Source organism: Gadus chalcogrammus, chromosome 2, assembly GCF_026213295.1.
Source record: "Gadus chalcogrammus isolate NIFS_2021 chromosome 2, NIFS_Gcha_1.0, whole genome shotgun sequence".
NCBI classification, from domain to species: Eukaryota; Metazoa; Chordata; class Actinopteri; order Gadiformes; family Gadidae; genus Gadus; species Gadus chalcogrammus.
Window position 1 is genome coordinate 19,233,119 of NC_079413.1, and position 13,639 is coordinate 19,246,757.

Sequence of the window (13,639 nt, forward strand, 5' to 3'; positions counted from 1 at the left end):
TAGTAGCCATATCAGGAGTGGGATGTGACGACGACAGGCGGTAGGGGGCGCAAAATGTCACTATTCTGAAAACATTTATTTATAATATTATTTATTATATAGTTTTAGGGGAGCGAAATAATTATTTCAATGGTTGTCAATTGTATAATATGTAAATAAAATAAATTTAGAAGGTATCGAAAAGTACAACAAAGCGTGGACAAGTTCAAACTTTATTTATGTTCAAATTGTGCGGGGACACATATAGAGGAAGTTCAGTATTTCTCCATACAAAGGTTATCCAAAGTTTTTATTGAACTGAAGCCAATATACAAACAGTTAAACAAGTAGTTTACACAACACACTTAATGTACCATGCAAGGCATTAAACAAGGCGTTATATGGAATATCCTCAAATAAAACCATCAACAATACTTCAACAGAATTATCTTGAGTTAAGACATCAGAATATTTTGGGTTTTTTCCTTCACTGTTCGTATATCTGTCATGAGCTTGATGCTCAAATGTTGCTTTATAAATAATACACCATGAGTTATAACCTTACTACAAATTTCGTAAAATAATGGCTAGAAATACAGAACAAATAAAAATCAACACTGTCATGAAAGCATAATGTGAAAATTGATTGTACGTCATTACGAGCGATAAACCACTTACTTACAAACAGTTATGACATAACAAAGCATCTTCAAATCCATCCATAGCATGTTATAAATTACAAACGGTAGGTAGATTGTTAACATTAACAGTCAGTCAATCTTCATCCAAAAAAACATTGGTAAAATAAAATAAAACTTCCTCCAAAGAACAACTGACAACACACACACACACACACACACACACACACACACACACACACACACACACACACACACACACACACACACACACACACACACACACACACACACACACACACACACACACACACACACACACACACACGTCTCTACCTATCTCCCAGGTCTTGTTTCTGTAGACTGAGAGAGGTGAAGCTGGCCAACAGGTCGGTCACCTCGTCCACCTGGAAGACAACACAAACAGACAGCACAGACAGATTTATTAATAAGACATTTATTTATCCAGGTAGGCCCAAGAGGCAGCCGTCATCTTCTGTCTGACAGGCCCATGCAGAAGAGAGACTAGCATGTATTTCCTCTATCGGCAACTGGGTTATTTGTGGTAGAGACTAGCATGTAAGGGAGGCTCTACCAGGCCAGCCCAGGCCAGCAGCAAGGCAGGTTGACTCTACCTCTCAACCTAGCCCTGGAGCTGACGGCCCCCCCTTATCAGGGGCCGAGGTGGGGTCAACCGGAAGAAATGTGTTTTCCTTCTCACAATACAAAGCCCAGACGTCTTATCTTTGTTTGGTTAGGATTGTGAGGGACCGGCTTGGTCGCCCCACGTATCTGGGATACGGCCAACTGGAAATTGCGAGTGTGGGCAAAAATGAGGGCAATGGACTGAGGACTAAGAACAGTGAAGTTTAATTCTCATTAAAACATTCACAAAAAAATAGAGCAACGTTCCAAAAGCAAAGGAAATGGCTGCATCAGTCAGCAAACAAAAACTAAGATAACAAAACATAGCATAACCTCACCAAAACATACGGCTCTCGTACTGGCCTCATGTAAAGCCAGCACCACCTTCAGCCCCAAACACCAAATGAGAAAGCCCTTAAATAGGGAAATGGCAATTGGCCCAATCAAGGCCGTATGGGCCAGACCATTAGTTGGGGGGGAACATTCTTCACCTAAAGCTACATACCCTGATCCTAAGCTACCTTACCATACTGCCCCCTACCGGGACGGAAGACCAACTTACACCAGCCCAATCTAACACACACACACACACTTACACCAGCCCAATCTAACACACACACACACTTACACCAGCCCAATCTAACACACACACACACTTACACCAGCCCAATCTAACACACACACACACTTACACCAGCCCAATCTAACACACACACACACTTACACCAGCCCAATCTAACACACACACACACTTACACCAGCCCAATCTAACACACACACACACTTACACCAGCCCAATCTAACACACACACACACTTACACCAGCCCAATCTAACACACACACACACTTACACCAGCCCAATCTAACACACACACACACTTACACCAGCCCAATCTAACACACACACACACTTACACCAGCCCAATCTAACACACACACACACCAGCCCAATCTAACACACACACACACTTACACCAGCCCAATCTAACACACACACACACACACACACGCACACGCACACGCACACACGCACACACACACACACACACACACACACACACACACACACACACACACACTAATACTACTACTACTAATAATAATACTAATTGCTCTAATGCGAGACAGTGAGAAGGGGGAGGATTTCACCTTCTCACAAGGATGATGCATTATGCATTTTCCAAGATCCTGGTTGACAATTATATTTATCAACAGACTGGTGTGGCAAGATAAGGATTGTTATGCAAAAATCTAAAACAACTGCGACACTTCGTAGAGGGCAAAACTACTCCTTGTAGTAATAGTAGTAGTAGTAGTAGTGGTAGTAGAATAAGTAAGTGAGACCTGATGTTTGGGGTGTGTGTGTTAAAAGCTGATGAGATAATAACAGTCTTAGTAATAGCAGTTGTAATATTACAAGTATAGCGGCAACCCAGTGAACTGTGGTTTGGGTGTGTGTGTGTGCGCGTGCGTGCGTGCGTGCGTGTGTGTGTGTGTCATTCTAACAGATAAACAGATTGTATAGTAACCTGTTGTTTGGGCCATGTGTTAACAGATCAACAGGTTATCAGTTGATCAGTGTGTGTTTGTTTACAGCTGACTATATAATAAAAGCAGAAGTAGTACTAATAGTTGAGGTGGTATTGTGTGTGTCAAATGCTGAAAGATAGTTATCTGTTGTTCGGTACCGGTGTGTGTTTAATGCTGACTAGATGGAAAAAGAAGAAGTTGTAGTATAGTGTGTTAACAGCTGAGTGATAGTAACCTGTGGTTTAGTGTGTGTGTGTGTGTGTGTGGTCAACCTGTTGTTTGGTGCGCGTGTGCTGGAGGCGGGACGAGATGTGGTCCAGTCTCTCGCGGGCGTCGCTGTGACCCATCAGGTTCAGGTACTCCCTCAACATCTGGATGATCTGAGAGGGAGGGAGGCCAGGAGGGAGGGATAGGGGGAGAGGGGGAGGGAGAGGGAGAGGGAGAGAGACACAGACGGACAGACAGAGAGTTAGCCAGGCAACAGAATCAAACGCACCCGTCGCCATCGCTGTCCACTGTCTGATATCAGCCCTAATGTGAAATATCAGTAGATGATGTAAATACGGTGTACAACATGGGGTTCAACATGTGTAATACATTATATTTTGGCCCAATGCAGCCGTGTTTGTATGCAAAGAACAACATAATTTGGTGATGTCATGAAACAAAAGATGTATTTGTTGGAAGGATTTGGAGCAGAGGGCGGTGGTACCTGAGTGACCTCCCCTCTGAGCGTGTCGATGCTGCGGGAGTCTCCGTCCTGCAGGATGTTGAGCTTGGAGCGCGCCAGGTGGAGGGGGGTCCGCCCAGCACGATCCAGGGCATCCACACGTGCGCCTGGGAGAGGGGGGGAGGGAGGGAGGAGAGAGAGAGGGAGAGAGAGAGAAACAGAGACACAGAGGGAGAGCGAGGGAGAGAGTGAAACAGAGAAAAGGACGGTGCGAGAAAGAGAGAGTGGGAGTGACATAGGGAGAGAAAGAGAGCGAGGGATTGAGTCAACTCTCAAAAGGTGTTGCTAGCATGAAGAAATTGTTTTATATGAAGCAGTTCTTTGTTGATATGAAATAGTACTCATTTACTTTGTTACTACTAAGTAAGTCTTTGAAGAAGGATTTTATTGACCTCACCTCCTCTCAGTAGCGTGGTGATTACAGGCACATGATTCGTACAGGCGGCTGGAAAATACACACATTTACAATGTTTATAATAAATGGCGTCAATGACATCACACGCAACTACATTATACATTGGAATGTCGATTACTGATGATAAAAAGTTACAGATAGCAGTAGATACATAATTAAGAAAACACAATAGTATGACCACATATCATTTTATATTGATGGACGTCTTTCTTTCTGCGTGTCGGTCTGTGTGTCTGTGTGTGTGTCTGCTCTCACCCAGGTGGAGGGGGGTGTTACCCAGTCCGTCCCTCTGGTTGGGGTCTGCTCCGTGGCTCAGGAGCAGCTTCACTGCACCCGGGGAAAACACAAAGAGGTCACGGTCGGAGAGGGCCATACATGTCCGTTGCCTTGCCCCCGTCTCCATCCCTGAGCAGGAGGCCCTGACCCCTACCTGCTCTTTAATGTCCACTCACTGGACTCTGTCGCTGTACACTGCTTGTATGTTGAAACCTTCTAAATTACTTAAGAGAGTGGTTGCGCTACTTCTGTAGCACAATACCATCAACAATTCAGGTGTGCCGAGGATTCTCTGTGGGGCAGAGTCGAGACCCACCTACATCTGGATCGCAAACCATCTTTGGTCGTGATCCATAACAACCCCTCTCCTACGACCAGGTAGTATGTAGCTCCACCGAGGAGCTACATACTACCAACCCACGCCTCGCCCCACCTGACCACCTACCGATGCTCTCGTTGCCGTTGCAGGAGGAGAAGTGGAGCGCGGTCCTCCCCTTGTCGTCTGCAGCGCACGGGTCGATGTCCTCGAGCAGGAGGTTACGCACTGGAGCAACACAACATGAGACACAACACACAACAACAACGGTACAACACACTATTAGTATAAGATGATTTTTTTATTTGGCTCCTTTATGTTTCTTCAATGCTTGCCGTACATACCCGTATCTATATCGTTGCCGTTGGCTGCTTCTCGGAGTCTCTTCATAGCTGGAATAACGAGAAATTAAACAAAAAGTCAGGATGAACAGCACTATTGACAAGACAGAAATTAGGTTGAAGGTGCTAGACAGTAGTACTATGATAGTAGTACTGTCTAACACCCTCACTGACAATAACAATATAATAATGGCACATAATGGCAATGGTAATTAACTACTAGAGACTACAGGTCTGATTTGTTACAGTGAATAATAACTAGAGACTACCAGACTGCATTGTTACAGTCATAATAACTAGAGACTACCAGACAGCATTTTGACAGTGAATAACTACTAGAGACTACCAGACTGCATGGTGACAGTCATAATAACTAGAGACTACCAGACTGCATGGTGACAGTGAATCACTACCAGACTGCCTGGTGACAGTGAATAACTATTAGAGACTACCAGACTGCATGTTGACAGTGAATCACTGACCGTATAAATCCCTCCCAATGGGGCTGAGGTTCCTGGAGGCTCGGCCGAGCCGCCGGGCTCTGCCCCCGGTCACCTTCCCCAGCTTATTGCTGGCGACCCCTGACCCGGGGTCGGTCCTCCCCGGCTCCCATAGCAGGTGCAGGTACCGGAGCTCGGACTGAGCCGCCGGTCCGGTTCGACCCAACACCATGTTGTTCCCCCCGGAGATCCCACCCAGGCAGAACCCAGTGGTCGTGGTGGAAGTGGTGGTGGTGGTTGTCGTGGTCCCCCCGGCCATCATCATCACCGTCTCCCCGCCTCTCCTCCGCTCCTCCTCCCCGTCGAGCGGAGGGGCTTCCCCGGGCTCCACCATGTACTCGCCCTCGCTGCTCGACCGATCGTGGTCCGACGCCGTGCTGGCTATCGGGCTCCATCCGTCCATGGCGCCGGTGGGAGCCTTCGGAGGCTGGATCTGGGTTCAGGGGTCAGGCTCGCTGCATGGGTCCGCTGGTCTGGAAGAACCAGAAAGTAAATACAATGCTCATTATCAACAGTCAACTTTAAAGCTGGCGTTAGCCGTTTTACCTCACGATTGAAGAAGAGGATTTATCCCCAGCGTTTTAGGAGTCTCGTATACTGCAGTTCATTCACTATTTATAAAGATTTAGTCTCAGAATGACCCAAAATGTCCATAATTCGGGGTTTCCCGTACTGTCGAGTAAACGTAGTAAAAACCACGCCCATTGTGCTGCCGTAAAGGAGCCAGCAAGTAGCCAATCAGACTCCGTGTTCTTTATTTGTTCTTGGCCAATCGCATCGACTCAGCCGAGGACCCAATCAGAGACTCACATTGGAAGGCGGGCGTGGACCTTTTCTGTCACACACACAGACACAGGCACACACACATTTAAAGCGGTAGTATACAATCTCGTTTTAATGTGTTTTTTACATGTCATCTTAACACAAAGTATAAAAATAAACAGTGAATAATGCATAACAGGATTTCATATAATGTAAACGTTCACCTTGATGTAAAAACGTACCCTTACTTTCCATCTCATTAAAAAAACATTTTATTTTTACCATATAGTCATTAGCAGATGCTTCCATTCAAAGCTAGTTACAGTGAATTTATTTGAGACACATTTCATCGAGGAGCAGGTACAAGTAGACCGCGGACATTGGGGTTCGAACCCAGGACCCTTGGGCTGGGAGCGGAACACCTCTACTACTAACCATACTCCTAGTTTTCCCTCCAGTGGTATATCAACCATGTCTTTTTGGTTTGTCAAGTGAAAGGTCTGGTTGTGAACGAGGTAAAGAGCGAGGGAGGGGCCCCAGACTTCAGGCCGTTAGCTTAGCGGTTAGCGTATTAGCGATTAGCGTAGCCAGTCAGAGCTCCAGCTTGGAGCCCAGTGAGACCGAGGTTCCCGCGGGGCTCAGGTAGCTCGGGAGCGAGGGGCCGGCCTCAGACGAGTCGGAGTCGTGCCCCAAGGGCGGGGCCTCGTCCCTGGGGGGCCGCCACGCCCGGGCCTCTCCGGCCACGCCCTGCCGCTCCAGGTACCCCCGCTGGCAGAACAGCGGGGGCCTCCGATGGGTCAGGGACAGGAGGAAACAGGTCTCTGGGGGAAGGGGGGAACAGGAAGTGAGGTCACACTCACAAAGAACAGGAAGTGATGTCACACTCTTAGTGAATATACATCTAGAACTAATCCATAAATAAAGGGCCCCTCAGCTGGACCTTGACCGGTGTGTTACCTTTTGAGGGCTAGAAACAAATTGGTGCTGCCTGTGGGGGCCCTCAGACACTAATTGTTGTTATCTGTAGGGCTCCTCAGATAGACAGTACCAAGTGTGTTACCTGCGTAGAAGGCCCTGAGGTCCGTCTGGAGGCAGTGCTCCAGGAAGCGTCGCAGTGGCTGACCATGTGACACGGGGCCATCCCACTCCGTCAGGAAGTCCTCGATCATGTGATGCACCGCCTTGGGCCGCGGCAACGGCCAACCGGCGGGCCGGCGCCGCATGTCGCGCTCTGAGGACCAATAGGAGGAGGCGGTTAGAGGCCGACAGCTGTGTGTGGACCAATAAGGATCCCAGAGGACATGGCGTGGCCAGGGAGTTCTGTATGAAGTTGGTTGTTTGAACGGAGACTCTGAGCTCTCCCCCCTCCCTTCTCCGTAGTGAACCAAACCAGGGATATAAACAACTATGTCAATGTTTAACGTCACAAATTTGGTTTTGTTTCAGCGCATTTGTGCTCAGTCCCTAATTTGGATGAATTTAAAGATTTCCTGCAACTTTGTTTGAATATCTTAAACCCAGAACAAGAAAGACGTGTTGGTATAACTGTGTTTACAAGCACACATTCATATCCTGTTTTGCATGGAAATACGAGACTGTTTAGAAGTAAGATAAGGTCTACTTTTATTACCCCAGGTCGGACATTTGTAAAAGGGAAAGGTGCACTCTGAGTGGCACCTCATGCAGTCTTTAAAGCATAACACTGGTCTGGGTAATTGCTCCACTAAAACAGACCAATGTGATACATAAACGTGATATATTTACTGTTGCTGCTATGTGAATGTTGAGGAACCAAGCCTAAGATTTTTACTCTTGTGTACTGTACAATAAGATGTAATAAAAGTGATTCTGATTCTGATTGTTTACATGGCCGGCAATGCTAATGCAGCTAAATGCTAATCTGCAGAATCTGTACAAGGATGTTATTTTCTGTAAGGGATATGTTGGGGAGGCCAGGAGAGAGGTTTACGACGGTTCCTCCCGGACGGTAGCTGAGCTGCGTGTGTGTGTGTATCCGGACCACCCACCGGTGGGCAGGCGGTCGTAGTAGTACAGCACGGGGTGCAGGAAGTTGGACCTCCAGGCCTTGGTCCACTCGGACTCGGAGCGGCCGGGGCCCAGGGAGTCGGAGCGGTTCAGCCCGTACTGCATCACCAGCACCAGGAGCCCGCCCTGGGGGACGGGGTGCCCCGCCAGGGAGGGCAGCTGGGGCAGCGCCTGGACCGGGAACTCCTCCAGGTACTCACACTGGGAGCTGCGGAGGGGGGAGGAGCCGTTAGTACTGGGGACAGAGTGAAAGGTGCTCGACCAATCAGGAGGAAGAAGAGAAACAGTACGATCTAGAACAGTGGTTCTCAAGCCTAGTCTACTAGTGTACCCCCTCTGAGATATTATTTAGGCTGAGCTAACCCCCTTTACCGGCAAAAAACATTTTCGGGAGAAAAATAAATAAAATAAACGTAAAGAATGTACGTGTTCTATTTTGCAACATTAAAAGGGCGCAATAATGTACAATTTAGTGGGAGACCAGGGCCTGGGCCTCATGCAACTGTTGGTTGATTCCTCCCAACAATAGAAGCAAAAAGCCAGGGGAGGGTCAGAGCATGAGGTGGACCCCGTTCAAAAATATTCCTCCTGAAACTGACAATATTTTGGTGATTCTGGATAAGCTTTCTTTTTAACGGATTCTCCTTGTTTTCAGATTTTTTCAGTTTCAACCACTTTCTCGATTTTCTTCAGAATTTAAACTTTCACAACTTTTTTTAGTTTTGATTTTAGACATTTTCAGCGGTACCCCCTGCAGCACTCCAGAGTACCCCTAGCGGTAGGCGTACCCCCCTTTGAGAACCACTGCTCTAGAAGACAAACATTTGTACCCCTGGAGCAGGACCACGTCACCCAGGACCCCGAACATCTGGTAGGGCCCCGACGCCTCGTTGACCCGCCTCAGGATCCAGGAGTGCAGCTGGGTGACGGACAGGGGCGTCGACGGCCACCGGTTGCCATGGTAGCGCTGCTCCAGCACACGATGGACGGCTCGCACTGCGGGGGGGGGGGGAAATACGACCATAGGAAATAAGATCACATATATTAGAGGATGGCCTTGGACCCCCGGACCCTCACCTGTGTATCTGAAGCCTCGGACCCCCGGACCCTCACCTGTGTATCTGAAGCCTTGGACCCCCGGACCCTCACCTGTGTATCTGAAGCCTCGGACCCCCGGACCCTCACCTGTGTATCTGAAGCCTCGGACCCCCGGACCCTCACCTGTGTATCTGAAGCCACGGACCCCCGGACCCTCACCTGTGTATCTGAAGCCTTGGACCCCCGGACCCTCACCTGTGTATCTGAAGCCTCGGACCCCCGGACCCTCACCTGTGTATCTGAAGCCACGGACCCCCGGACCCTCACCTGTGTATCTGAAGCCTTGGACCCCCGGACCCTCACCTGTGTATCTGAAGCCTTGGACCCCCGGACCCTCACCTGTGTATCTGAAGCCTTGGACCCCCGGACCCTCACCTGTGTATCTGAAGCCGTGGATGAAGCCCCCGGCGGAGGAGCGGTAGTCCCGGGAGTGGGCGGCGGTCCCCAGGACGAACAGCCCCGGGGTGCCCCGGCCCTCGTACCAGGGGCTCACGGCCGGCAGGCGGCCCCGGGCGACCTCACTGTTGGGGGGTCGGGCCGAGCTGGGGGGGGGGGGGGGGGGGGGGGGGATGGAGGTCAGAAAGCTCTGGAACTAGGGTCAGATTAAGGACGGGGGACAGACTACAGCCAGGTGGAGATCCAGATTCTTTGCGTCCGCGATACTTTTATATCATCAGGGCGACTTAAAAATGTATGATCAGAAGAAAGGCTCTGTCCAACGTGAGGGCGCTTTAGTGCGTTCACTTATAGTCAATCTGCACCCACTATGTTAGGTTCTGTTTTTTCAGAGTACTTTGAAAAAGAATGGCAGGCAGGAGCCAAACCTGACCCAAAACCCAACGTTTAAACCACATCAAACATCAAAACTCACCGAAACATCAGACTATTGGATCGCAATATCGACAGAATCGCAATATTGACCGAATCGCAATACTTATTGTATCGGCACTTACTAATCTTTGTAATGTTGTATCGTAAGCTCCCTGTTGATTCCCCTTGCTAGTTCACATAGAAGGAACATAATAATACCTGAATGTAATATATTAAAGATATATTGATACTAATACTGAGTGTGTAATAATATTGTATATTGAACTTAAAAAGTGTGTGCTGAACATGCGCCTCCTACCCGTCGAAGATGGAGAAGTTGAAGGTGAAGCCGAGGCAGGTGATGACGCGGTCGTACGGCTGCCGCAGGGAGAAGTTGTCATAGTGATACGCCGGAAGGTTGGCGGCGGCGACACGCGACCCGTTCCTAACGTCCTGGTTGTCAAGGAGATCGGCCAGCGTCAGGTACAGCCGCCCTCCTCCCCCCTTCCTCCCCTCCCCCCTCTCCTCCCCCTCCGTCTCCCGGGGCCCCGCCCCCCCTGCCCGGCGGCCCCTCCTGCGCGGCGGCGGCGTGGAGGGGTGCGGGCCCTGGTCGTCGTGGCGACGGACGATGGCGATGTCCTCCAGGCCGCCCTCCACCAGCCCGTCCAGGGACTTGAGCTGGTAGGTGTCCAGGAGCTCGTTGTTCACCGCCCTGAGGACACGACGACATCATTCAGCTGCAGGGTACAGTGCACTCTGTTCTACTGCAGTCTAATCAAATGTAAGATATTAGAATCTAGCCTCATCTAATCTAGTCTAATCTATGATGTTGTATATTATAATGTAACCTCATCTAATCTAGTCTAATCTATGATGTTAAATATTATAATGTAGCCTCATCTAATCTAGTCTAATCTATGATGTTAAATATTATAATGTAGCCTCATCTAATCTAGTCTAATCTATGATGTTGTATATTATAATGTAACCTCATCTAATCTAGTCTAATCTATGATGTTAAATATTATAATGTAGCCTCATCTAATCTAGTCTAATCTATGATGTTGTATATTATAATGTAACCTCATCTAATCTAGTCTAATCTATGATGTTAAATATTATAATGTAGCCTCATCTAATCTAGTCTAATCTATGATGTTATACATTATAATGTAGCCTCATCTAATCTAGTCTAATCTATGATGTTATACATTAGCATTTAGCCTCATCTAATCTAGTCTAATCTATTATGTTAAATGTTATAATTTAGACTAATTTAATCTAGTCTAATCTAATCAAATGTATTATAATCCAATCAATGTAATCTAGTCAAACCCAATCTAATCCATTCTAATCCAGTCTAAGAGGGCGCTGCTATGACCTAGAGCTGCCCCTCGGGTCTCAAGTTTACTTCCTGCTGTTTCCTATATACTGTACATATACTATATATATATATTATTTTGTACTATTTGGAAAACCTGTCTTTGCATCTGGCGCTAAATTCCAGAATGATTACAGTTGTACTGCACTGTCATTGCACAACAATAACAATTAAAATCGTAGCACTTTTGTAATTTTTATAAATCTCCTACTTCTCTGTCCTCTCTAGCACCAGATGAGGTACACTCCTATCAGCCGTACCGGAGGTCTCCTACGTAGTGCGTCTGCCAGGCCAGGCGCACCGGGCTGGGGCTGTACAGGTGCACCCGGCTGGCCCGGCCCAGGATGCTCTGGGCCGTCTCGAAGGCCGAGTTCCCCTTCCCCAGGATCAGCACCGCCTGGTCCACGAAGTCCTCGGGGTCCACCGACACCGACTCGTAGCCCTCCGTCAGGTCCCAGCCCGGGAACTCCACCTTCTGGGGGTCCCACAGCCCCGTGGAGACCAGGAGCACCCTGCCGGGGGGAGAGAGGGGAGAGAGGGGGGAGAAAGGGGAGAGACAAGGGAGCAGGGGCGAGAGGAAGAGAGGGGGGGGGAGGAAGAGAGAAGGAGGGAGAGGGCGAGACAGGGGGGAGAGTAGAGACAGGGGAAAGGAAGAGAGGGAGGCAGAGAGAAGGGGGAGAGGGAGAGGCGGGGGAGAGGAAGATAGGGAGGTAAGGAGATCATCTTCATGCCCCCCCCCCGGTATAAGGTAAACCCAGGGGCCTCTGCTACCTGCAGCTGTACTCCGTCCCCTTCCGGTCCGTCAGCATGTACCTCCGGCCCGAGGGGGTCTGGACGGCCCGGACCCTCCCCACGTCCACGCCGTAGCGCACCTCCAGCCCCAGCTCCTCGGCGAACAGGGACAGGTAGCGCGGGTAGGCGTCGGCCGGCGGGTACAGGTCGCGGCTGATTCGCTGGAACAGCAGGTCAGGCCTGTCACTCAGCAGGGAGTTCCAGTCGTGGCGCAGGTTGAACTCCCGGTTCCGCCTCCCGGTGTAGATCTTGTTGATGCTGATCAGCTTCCGGTGTCTTGGGTAGCTGAGCAACAAAAAGAGCATCAGGAACAGTATTATAGTAGGAACAGCATTAGGAACAGCATTATAGTAGAAGGGCATCAGGAGCAGTATTATAGTAGAAGAGCATCAGGAACAGTATTATAGTAGAAGAGCATCAGGAACAGTATTATAGTAACAAAGCATCAGGAACAGTATTATAGTGGAAGAGCAGCAGGAACAGTATTATACAGGAACACCATGAGAGGATCAGTATTATAATAGGAACAGCATTATATATTTATATTAGAATAGCCTTAGGTAGAGTAGTATAGTAGAAATGGCATTCAGGACAGAATAACAGTAGTAATAGTAGTAGCAGTAGTAGTATCAGTATCAGTATCAGTATCAGTAGGCCTATAATACCAACACTACCGGCTCGAATGTAAGGAATACCTTATGAGGTTAAGAAGTTCATCAAAACCCAAACAGTACAAGACAGTATAACAAGTATCATCAGGTCATGGATGGATGCCCACAGACACCTACATGTTGAAGAAACTCCCAGGGCCCGAGTTCCGCTCTAGGATGACGTAGTTCCTGTTGGCTTTGGCGAGGAAATGTCCCGCCTGCATCCCGGCGGGGCCCGCCCCCAGCACGCAGTAGTCATATTGATCAGGCTGATCGATCACAGCCCGGACCAGGCCGATTACCGCAGACAAGAGGAGGACGAGGAAGAGGAGGAGGGCGGCCGGGAAGCGATCCATAACCTGTGTCACAGTTCAGTCTTAAAACTTATCCCAGTCGTTATTAAACTTTAATTATGACTTTATGAAATCAGACCCCCATCGGAATGGGGTCCTGTTCTAGGAGCAGAATTATAAGAGTTGATCGTTTGTATTCAATGCGGTTGTGAGATCAATGATTCCACGAATATGTGTCCATACTAATCCGAGGGGTGCGAACATAATGTGCATACTAAATCTGAGTCAGGTTTAACTGTTGGATGAGGTTTTAGTTAAAAATTGCCAGGCTGCGTGAAAGACATATAGACACGATACAAACGCCCAAACGAGAAGGGTAAAGTGGGCAACTGAGACTATGGGTGGATGAAAAGATATGAACGTGGCTTTAAGTTAT

At 48.5% G+C, this 13,639-nt stretch overlaps 2 protein-coding genes across 2 annotated transcripts in view; both read right to left on the bottom strand.

Moving 5' to 3' along the window:
* Nucleotides 1-129: 129 nt before the first annotated feature.
* ankrd54 (ankyrin repeat domain 54) lies at nucleotides 130-6,085 on the bottom strand. The gene is made up of 9 exons (XM_056604853.1): nucleotides 5,918-6,085; nucleotides 5,354-5,844; nucleotides 4,875-4,922; nucleotides 4,660-4,758; nucleotides 4,194-4,265; nucleotides 3,921-3,968; nucleotides 3,506-3,630; nucleotides 3,066-3,173; nucleotides 130-1,024 (listed from the first exon to the last, which is right to left on the bottom strand). The coding sequence occupies exons 2-9, from the start codon at nucleotides 5,772-5,774 to the stop codon at nucleotides 950-952; spliced, it is 996 nt and encodes a 331-aa protein (XP_056460828.1). The 5' UTR covers nucleotides 5,775-5,844; nucleotides 5,918-6,085; the 3' UTR covers nucleotides 130-949.
* Nucleotides 6,086-6,250: 165 nt separating this feature from the next.
* Nucleotides 6,251-13,639, bottom strand: part of foxred2 (FAD-dependent oxidoreductase domain containing 2) — a 7,677-nt gene continuing 288 nt past the window's right edge. Inside the window, exons 2-10 of the mRNA XM_056604807.1 lie at nucleotides 13,049-13,269; nucleotides 12,240-12,545; nucleotides 11,729-11,980; nucleotides 10,407-10,799; nucleotides 9,653-9,819; nucleotides 9,010-9,175; nucleotides 8,161-8,387; nucleotides 7,194-7,364; nucleotides 6,251-6,954 (exon numbers count right to left, since the gene is read on the bottom strand). Coding sequence (XP_056460782.1) covers nucleotides 6,725-6,954; nucleotides 7,194-7,364; nucleotides 8,161-8,387; nucleotides 9,010-9,175; nucleotides 9,653-9,819; nucleotides 10,407-10,799; nucleotides 11,729-11,980; nucleotides 12,240-12,545; nucleotides 13,049-13,266 — 2,130 coding nt within the window. The 5' untranslated portion in view covers nucleotides 13,267-13,269 and the 3' untranslated portion in view covers nucleotides 6,251-6,724. The remainder of the gene's footprint in view (nucleotides 6,955-7,193; nucleotides 7,365-8,160; nucleotides 8,388-9,009; nucleotides 9,176-9,652; nucleotides 9,820-10,406; nucleotides 10,800-11,728; nucleotides 11,981-12,239; nucleotides 12,546-13,048; nucleotides 13,270-13,639) is intronic.